Source organism: Loa loa (genome assembly GCF_000183805.2).
Source record: "Loa loa unplaced genomic scaffold supercont3.377, whole genome shotgun sequence".
Classification (NCBI taxonomy): Eukaryota; Metazoa; Nematoda; class Chromadorea; order Rhabditida; family Onchocercidae; genus Loa; species Loa loa.
In genome coordinates this window covers 49111-58756 of record NW_018108557.1, presented here as the reverse complement: position 1 = coordinate 58756, position 9646 = coordinate 49111, and the positions used below count along the sequence as shown (strand labels likewise).

At 32.5% G+C, this 9646-nt stretch overlaps 1 protein-coding gene across 1 annotated transcript in view; it reads left to right on the top strand.

Annotated features, from left to right (window-relative positions):
- The first annotated feature begins 1529 nt into the window (after window positions 1-1529).
- Window positions 1530-9646, top strand: part of LOAG_18580 (FYVE zinc finger family protein) — a 10186-nt gene continuing 2069 nt past the window's right edge. The window contains exons 1-17 of the mRNA XM_020451242.1: window positions 1530-1663; window positions 2037-2266; window positions 2452-2669; window positions 3190-3291; window positions 3668-3729; window positions 3843-4306; window positions 4476-4717; window positions 4985-5119; window positions 5545-5651; window positions 5886-6138; window positions 6308-6584; window positions 6913-7037; window positions 7226-7396; window positions 7627-7753; window positions 8115-8308; window positions 8827-8974; window positions 9045-9121. Coding sequence (XP_020304993.1) covers window positions 2191-2266; window positions 2452-2669; window positions 3190-3291; window positions 3668-3729; window positions 3843-4306; window positions 4476-4717; window positions 4985-5119; window positions 5545-5651; window positions 5886-6138; window positions 6308-6584; window positions 6913-7037; window positions 7226-7396; window positions 7627-7753; window positions 8115-8308; window positions 8827-8974; window positions 9045-9121 — 2778 coding nt within the window. The 5' untranslated portion in view covers window positions 1530-1663; window positions 2037-2190. The remainder of the gene's footprint in view (window positions 1664-2036; window positions 2267-2451; window positions 2670-3189; window positions 3292-3667; window positions 3730-3842; window positions 4307-4475; window positions 4718-4984; window positions 5120-5544; window positions 5652-5885; window positions 6139-6307; window positions 6585-6912; window positions 7038-7225; window positions 7397-7626; window positions 7754-8114; window positions 8309-8826; window positions 8975-9044; window positions 9122-9646) is intronic.

The following is a 9646-nucleotide window of genomic DNA, read 5'->3' as shown; positions in this document are numbered from 1 at the left end:
AAAAAAACTAATCGATGAATTTAACGAAAAAAGACTTGATATGTTTTAAGTTTTTGAGGCAATCACTAAAAAAAAAGTCGAAATGAAATCTGAAAGGAAAAAATTTTTTAATTCAAAGCTTAAATTACAGTTTCATATGTTTCGTTTCAAACTCAAACTATTTCTATAGCTAGTGATACTTTAATTTTCATAAATTCAAGAAACTGGATGTTTTTAAATTTTTGAAATTTTTTATGCTAGTTAAAAATCTTTGAAATTCCTATTTCTAAAGCATTTCATCATTTGCAATTTTTGTTATTCTTTTAAAATTTCGATTTCAATCCTGTCATGTTTGATGGTTATATTATTAACGAAATAGGCATAAATCGGTTAGAAACGATCATAATTTCGTAATTTCAAATAATTTGATAATGTTTGTAAACTACAATTTAATAATTTGATATTTTAGCACTGACAATGATATTGTGATTGTTGTCACTAAAAAAAAAGAAAAAACAATATAGAAGTATACAAATGTAATAATTATTATTGACAATTAATTGCTTTAGTAATTACAATTAAAAACTTATTCAGAAAAAAAAAGGATGAATTAATTATTAATAATACAAAAGGAAGAACGAAACTTTTTATCAAATTTATTTATTATCATCCGGATAGGATGCTTATTTCTGGATCAAAGTGTAACTGTCCGATTTTTGTTAATTAATATCCATTGCAGCTGTTTGGTTTTACTAATCATGTTCAATGTAACTGTCCGGTTTTACTAAACAGCTCATTTCTGGATCCAATCACAATCGTCCGCCTTTACTTTTGATAAATGATGCAATGACTATCAATATATCATTAAGAAAAGAAGAAATCAGTTATTAATATTAGAAAAGAAACTTTACTTTTTATCATATTTATTTATTGTCATCCAGATAGGGTACACATTTCTGGACAAACTGCAACCCTAGGGTTTTACTAATTAATGTCTCTGTTGCAACCATCCGGTTTTATTAGTTAATATCTGTTGCAACCATCCGTTTTTACTAATTAATATCCGTTGCAACCATCCGGTTTTATTAATTAGTTTTTGTTGTAAACATCCGGTTTTACTAACTAGTGCCCGTTGCAATCATCCGGTTTTATTAATTAATTTCTGTTGCAACCATTCGGTTTTACTAATCATGTCCATTTTGGTAAATGATACACTAACTATCAATGCATTACCAAGGATAATATGTAATATTTCCTTTAAAAAGTTTTAATCTTATAATAAATGACAATGATAGTAAAGGAAAAAAAATTTGATTTAATTAACAAATAAAAAAAATTTGACTTAATTTTTTTGTTTAATTTAAAAAAAGAAAAGAAACTATTAAAATTTTAACCTCTTCCTGACCAATGACCATCCTATTTTTTCTATTTGCAGAAATTTAGAATTAGAAAATTAGAATGCAATCAATAAGTAGAAAATAATTTTGAGATAGGCGGGACAGTTTGTGGCGAAGTGGCCTTTTCGGGCTTCCTTTAATTGCTTATTTGTGGTTGATGAATGTTTTACTTGTTAACTCTCTTGGGAAGGATACGGAATTTCGGATATATAATTTATTGCAGTGTAAACAAGATTGAAATGGTCTAGAACGAGAGTTACGCTTTCATCTTCTTCCTCGCCTTTTTGGTAATTTTTTTGATCAAATTATTGATTTTACCAATTTCCCGTTCTGGTAATTTCTTCAATGAAGGCTATTACATCACCATTTTCGTTATTTACGTATCATTCGGAATGAGTCACTTAATTATCGCTATCACTGTTGATAACGAAGGAAAAAAAAATTCTTTGTTGACTTGTCGGCAGAATATCCGTCATAACGTAGTGAAGGATAAAACGCGAGTTAATTTTTATAAAGAAAAAAAACATTCTTTGAAAGTTAACTTCTTAAAAAAAAATTTTTTTTCATCTCTTGTTTTTTCATTTCTTCGAATGGATATATAAAAACTATTGTTTGGACAAAATTTTTAATGAATTCTCATAATTTTTGTGTAAATTTTAGTATAGTATTCGACACTTGTTCACGGTATTTTGTTATATAAATTCCTCGAAATGGACGAAGTGCCAGATATGGATGACTTATTGAATGAGCTTGAAGCCGCGGAAACGACTGGAAAGCTGAAATATGGTGCAAATGACCGATAATAAACCCTAATATGGTTCACATAGATTCTTCGAATGATTTAACGGATAAACGGAATACTTCACATATGCTAATTAACGATCATATCGGTACATGTTGGAATGTTTCGTTTTTTAAAAGTGTCTGAGAAATTTTAGAATAATGTGGAAAGATGAGAAAATGCATCAAATGGCATGGGAAATTTATGACAAGTGACAAATTAATCAATTGTTCATGCTAGATGTTTTAATGAATTGTTCATCTTAGATTTCTGAAGAATTTCGAAATATTTCAGAAGTGTACGAAAATGCAAATGCTGTGGATATTGAAGCCATAAACGTTCTGTCTGATATTATCTCTTCTTTATCATCGGACGAAAACGGCAGTTTACATTACAGTGTTGAGGTAAAACCGGAAGGTATTGCTGAACAAGCTACTGAAATTGTGAAGGATTCAACAAGTGAAAATTCAATTTCCGCGAAAATTGCTGACTATAAAGAAGATGAGATGAGGGTAATTTTGCAGTTTATTATGCAGTTTATGCAAAATAGTAGTTGGTAAAGATTGATGATGATATTTTCTACGTTCGAATCAAAAACTTTGAATGCAATAAATAAGTTCTCTAAGCAAGAGTTTTTAGCAAGAGTATAAAAAGTTAGGTCCTCACAAGCATGAAACATTCGATTAAAGGAAAAACCCCGAAAAGGGGAAATCTTCAACAAATAATAAAAGTCAGTGATGGTACTTTAGCTGTAAAGTGGCATAAAATATTGCAATTAACAACTTCGGCATTTTGAAGTATTCTAGCAAAAATAGAAAAAGTGAGTTTTCCAAACCGGAAGTGAATTAGTAAGGCAACAGCCTATTTCATTTTAATGATATCACACTCATTTATTTCTCCAATAAGTGTCAACTTTTTATTTAGATCTTATTGGATGTAAGAATCTTGTATCTAATTAGTCTCCGAATAACTCGACCTGGTTTTTCTAGTTATATAAATTTTTCCGAGAATATTTTACTCCACTTTTTTTAGGAAAGCTTATCAGATCATCTGCCCTCACATTCTAATGTTGTCTTGCATGAATACGGAGAAACTAATTCTGAGGAACTCTTGAATAAGGCATGTACTTTTAAGGTAAGTACTTTGTAAGGTATGCACTTTGCACTTTGTACTTTGTAAGATATGTACTTTTAAGGTACATATTGAAAAGTAAGGTATGCACTTTGTAAGTTTTCCAACTTTCTGAACTATTTGTTTGATATGGTTAGGATTCGATTAATTGATTGAGTGGAAGAGATTGATCACCATTTCTGGTGTTGGTTGCCATTTGTTGAAAAATGTTGAGAGATGTTAAACGTCGTTGTGTATTTCGACATGTTATATTAGCAACATCAGGATATTTTCAGAGGCATTCTTTACTTTGTTCTTTTACCTTGTTCACAAGGCGAACAGGGCGCTTGAGAAAATTAATTTGAATTGGGGAACTGACGATCTTGAAAAAAATTTGCAGGTAACCGATGAAATGGACAGGATAGCTGAACAATACGCTGAAATGGAGGAGTATTTAGACAGGTAAAAGTACTGGATATAATTCGTATAGATATAGCTATGCTAGGTCTTAAAGTGACTCCGTCAGTTTTTAAAAGTCATCTCTTTGTTATTAATTATAAGCCCTTATATTATAGTTGTGTCACAAATGACACTTCTCCGGATATCTCAAAAGAACCGTGCCTGACATCTGAAACGGAAGTTTCATCCATATTTTCCTCCAAGAAAGCGACTAAATGGGAAATGATTACTCTAGAAGAAACAGATAGGAAATCTCTTTCTCGTGAAGTGGATTCCGGTAGGAATTTTCGGTCATCTTCTGAATCTTTTAACCTAGAAGAAGAAACGGATCGGGGAGTAAGAGACGCAGTCATGGCAAGGATCGTCAAAGATGCAACAATAGAACATGATGTAGCCTCATTTACCACTACTAACGATCAGCTAGTCGATGAAATACCACACGATACATTGGTGGCTACAAAAGATTCAGTCTCAAGTGATGCACAAAAAAATGTTGACGTATGTATTGATGGCAGTACGACATCGCCACCATTATCTTGTTGTATGCAATCGTCTATTAGAGCAGATGATGCTAAAGAGAGTGAGTTTTTTTTTTTAACTTCATATGTGTTTCAATGTCATCTTTCCAAAAAATTGGCAATGCTTCTGTTCCTTGAGCGAATTATAACATAGTGACAGTTTAGAATCCTTTAAATTTCAGATATAAGCTTTTAGGAATCGGAAATTTGCTGATCTCTATATGGTTTCAGCGATCAGTTCATTCGAAAAATCAGAAGATGAAAATGAGAGAGAAAGGCGAGGAAATGATAATGAGGGAGAACAGCAGCCAGATTTGATAGAGAATAGTATTGATCATTCAGTGAGCGAATGTGAGATATTGGGTCCAGTGGTTGATGAAGCTCAAACCATCTCTGTGGTCTCAAGTACATATGATATATCACATGATTCTGGAGTGAAGTATTTGACTGAGAGCGAACGTCAACTTGGGAAGGCACGTGCAATTTCCTAGATTCTTCATTTTTTCTTTCTAAATTTTTCCTTAAATTTTTCTTTTCTTTTAAATCAAGATTAGATGCTATTGAGTAAAGGCTTATATATTCGATGCAGTGCTACTCTTTTTGCTTAAACTATAAGTCGTTAATCTTGGCAATCGTAGTAAATTTTTTATGTGTGATATTTGTTGAATTACGATAGTTACTACTATGTATGGATTCTTCATTCAATAAAGTGTTGAGTTCAAAGAGAATTTGTTTTTCAGAAAAAACCAATATGGATAGACGATAGGGAAACGCTGTCATGCATGTTATGCTGCATTAAATTTACAGTTTTCGTTAGACGGCATCACTGTAGATGTTGTGGTCGTGTGTTATGTGCTCGTTGTACCACGCAGAAGGTTACTTATGCTTATCATTGGTATTTATAATGTTTTGTTTATAATGTTTATCATTAAGTTGTCGATGTTTGATCAGCTTTCCCATGAACTGGTTTCCAAAATTTTTCAATTGCAAATTCTTTGTTATGTATCATTCTTGTTATTAAAAGGATAAGATTACATTTCTTGTTATGAAAAGGATGAAAAAGATTATTAAGACCATAAAAAGATTGTTTTGGTGCTGAGGCAATCACTGAAATATGGAATAAGACTTTACAGTTGGATCATGATTTATGGACCAGTTCATTTGGATTACTACTTATCAGGATTATTAATACTCAATTCCTTAACTTATTTCACTCTCTTTTTCCGTGATCTAGTTCTTATTTTGGTGCATTTAATTTCCAAGAGAAGAAAGTTAATATTTCATATGACATAGAATTTAGGCTTCTTTGTCATATGTCAATAATCCAAAGAAAGAACATCGAGTTTGTGATCCGTGTTTCGAAACATTACAACGTATTGAAGAATTTGAAAAGAACATAAAAACAGGGTTAGTTTTCTTGACAAATAATGAAAGATCGATACCGAGTGAAAGAAGGCAGTAAATGCGATATATAACGTGGAGGAAGCAGAAATTGGGAAATCCTGGGAGCAATTTTCTGAGGTTTCTCTCTCTTCAAAATCGTTTTAGACATCCTTAAATTTATGATAATTTCTTGCTAAATTTTTTAAAAAGAGAAATGGATTTATTCGTAGAGAAGAGTTCTAAGTTATTTCATTGCAGTGAGTTAGCAGATATGAATGAATATGGTCATTCATCAGATATTAGTCCGGTTACAAAACCAGTGTTAAAATCAAGAGGGAAACCAGAAAATACTATCAGTACCAATAATGAGTGCTCATCATCAAATGACACAGCACATGGTGGTTCTGCAGTAAAACGGAGCGTTACATTCCGCGATGGTCTTCATCCAGGTTACAGTTCTAATGCGACTGAATCATCAGTTACTGACATGGGTTCTTCAAAACCAAAGAAGGTAATATCTAAATCAACTTTCCGAAGTTTAGGTGATCAACTTTTCGAAGTTTAGATGTTACAGGTGTTAATCCTTATTTAAAATGGACTTATGAAACTTATGAATTCTGCTGAATATTTTATTATATTTCATTCTCCTATCATTCGTTACTTACACATAATTTATATAGCATGATTCGAGAAGGCAGCATATATCACGGCGTCTACTACAACTTCACGTTGCCGACGAATGTGTCTGCCTTCTGTCTGGTGATGGCTTAGCTTCTGATGCTGACGAAACAGCAACTGCTGATAATCAACGTAGGACCGCCTTGTATCTGCGAAGTAAAGATGGTATCATAAAAGAATGTGATAATATTCAGGAACAAATCACTTCGTTAAAAAATTTTGAGCTGCTTGAAGTGATGATTTTTCGAAATTTGTGGTGTAGCATTAAGTTATGTCAATGTGAGTCTTTTTTCCCAATTGTTTTCAGGATTTCGTGGTTCAGATAGACTTAATGTAATCACCACCTTTTAACCGGTTGTACCTTTGTTTTGTCTACCTCGCGTTGTTAGTTCAGGAAAAGGATTTCGCATTTGCTTGAAATATGAAATGTACCGAACATTTAAATTCCATTGAGTACTGACTGTTTCGGAATGCTGATAGTTAACTTTTTATCTTTGAATTATATAAATTAATCAGAATTAGGACTTGAGAGTTACTGGAGTACTTTGCTTTATTCGTTTACTCTATATCACATATTTTTACAAATTAGATGAGGCAAAAATTACAGACGAGAACAAGACTGTGATGTGTATTATATCGAGTGGAATGTCATTTGTTGGACTGGATGAAATCTTTCTTGCTTATTACTGTGATACGGAACTCATCGAATTGCCAATCGATTATTTGTGGCGAGTAATGGTTTTTTATGTTTTGGTAATTGATGCATAGGACAAGATGAGGCGAAAATGTATAAAGTGAGAGAAGTGCTGAAACATGGTTATGGAAAAAATAATTATGTCGGAGGGAAATGTTTGCTGAAAATTTAGTAATTGAGAATGGTGATTGATATTTTGGTAATTGAATGATTTAAATTTTTATAGATTTACGAAATTTATCAGAATGCATTGGTCCCACGCAATGAATCATCAGAGGAAGAATTGGGTATACGATTAGCACACAAGCGCATTCCAACACTGAATCGAACAGTCCGATTCTCAAATTCCGATAAACCAGTAGCACGCGACATACTTCTGTTTAGACCATCTGTTCAGGTTTTATCGATGCTAGAAATTCTTTTTATTTAATCTTTGGTGTTGACTTTGCTACTAGGTAACCTGATGTCGCTCTGCGTTATTTTTACCTGTCGTTTAAGATATATGAAGAATAAGATGTCATGATAGAGTACATAAGAATTAGAATTATTTAGCAATATTTGAACTTAAGACTAAAAATTTCAAAAACTAAGAATTTCAAAAAAAGACTAAAAATCAATCTGCTTTAGACATTTGCAAATCTCTTGGTACCGTCTTCGTCATTTTTGGTTGCAACATTCATTTATCAATCTGAGTCGATTTGGGCAAATGTGATACCACAACGACTTCTCTTTAGACTTGGTCTTCAAGCTTCCTGTACGTCATTAGCACTTCCTTAGATCTCATTAGTTTAATTTACTGTTCATAGTACTTCAGGTATAATTAGGTATGACACTTGTGATGATTCCTTCTAGCCGATTAAACTTTCAGTGTTTCGAATTGCCGTGCTTTAGTCTTTTTTTCGGCTTCCTTGAAGCTTTGTAAAATATTTCTCGCCATTTTTTTTCGCATTTTTGATTACTTACGCAACGCCATAAATTGATAAGATCGGATTTTGTTAAAAGTCAGTTCTCCAAGTTTTTGTTACTCAATAGTTAAGTAAGAATCATTGTTGAATATAGCTGTGTTCAGTATGCTAACAAGGATTTTACTGATACTTATCATCAAGTTGTTTCAGTTTATCCCACATCAATTATAAATGATTTCAATCGAGAACCGGTGTATAATTCAATATTTGATACAAGCGTCCTTAAAATGTTCAACGATTTTCGAAATTGGCGTTTCCAAATGCCACTTATATCAGGTAGCACATTAACGATTCAAGATAACAGCGAATCTGTCCTAATTATTCCAACTTGGGCATCGGAAGAGGTTTGATTTATCATTCTGTCTTTTTATGTGTTATTATGTGTTTCCTTTCCAGCATTATTTTATGTATTAGAAACGGAACTTCTTTTGTACTGTATGAAGTTTTTATGTTATTTAGGCAACTACATTATTTCTATCTCCTTTAGCTCTTTTTTGCCTTCCAAATCCACAGAGATATGAATCTGAAGGAATTCATGATCTGAGGGAGTATCGACTAATCGAAGTTTTTTATCCACAAAAGGTGTTAACGTAGTAACGTAGCAGCGTTTTTATTACGGTGTTAGGCTGAAAAATTTGTGTTCGAAAGGCTATTGACCCAACATCCAACATAAACTTATGGCATTTTTCTGTCGACAGAACTTTTACATTGACTAAATACTGACCAATTAGAAGTTTGTTTTGATTTATGAATGTGATAAATTTGTTAAATATCCGAAAGTATTGAGTGCATACAATAATCCATCCAGTGAATTATCGAAAATTTTTTTTGTAGGGCTAATCAATTATTAAGTAATTTTCAGATCAGCAAGTTGATCAAAGCAAATAAAAATATGCTTGCATGGGGTCTTGATTTTAGTCCTGATGCTGATAGCTATCTTATCTGCAAGCAGGATAATGCCGGTTGTTTCAGCTCACAAATTTTCACGAAAAGCATTGCAAATCGAAAAGGTATTTAGCAACTGCTTCTTTTTTCCCCTAAATTTGCAAAAAATAATAAAAAACAAATAATATGTTGCAGTAACTGGCGCTTCTTTTGTTGTTATCGACGGAGCTTTGAAAGACGGTGGAGAACCATTTGCTATAAATGTTCTGGAAGTAAGTTCATGTGATATTTTCAGTTAATTCGTTTTCATTTTTGAAGTTACACTAAGAGTTGTGTTGAACTAATGTCCTTAGTTTTCCATTTTGTTAACTAAATAATGAGGTATTTTAAATTGAAATAGGAAAAGACATCTGCTACTTACATGGCTATTCAATTTAAACTCCTCTCATGTCTTTGTCTCCAACAATGTAGCTTACAACTCATAGAATTGAATCTGTTCCTCTAATACTGTCTCTGTGTTCCACAGAATCTTTACATGTATCGAAGAACAGTATTGCTGCTATTACCGGTCACATAGCAAACACTATTGCACTTTCGTCAAAATCCCCTTTCATTCGCAGCATCCTGAATGTAATTCTTTTGGAGGACGGCGTGACAATTCGATTTCGATCAGATATAATGGAATCACTTATTGAAGCACTTTTGCTTGGACGGGATTTTGAACAGGATTCATCGGCAATGAAATTTTCAATTAACTGGGATGATGATTCATATTCACAACAGCTTGTTGGTGGATT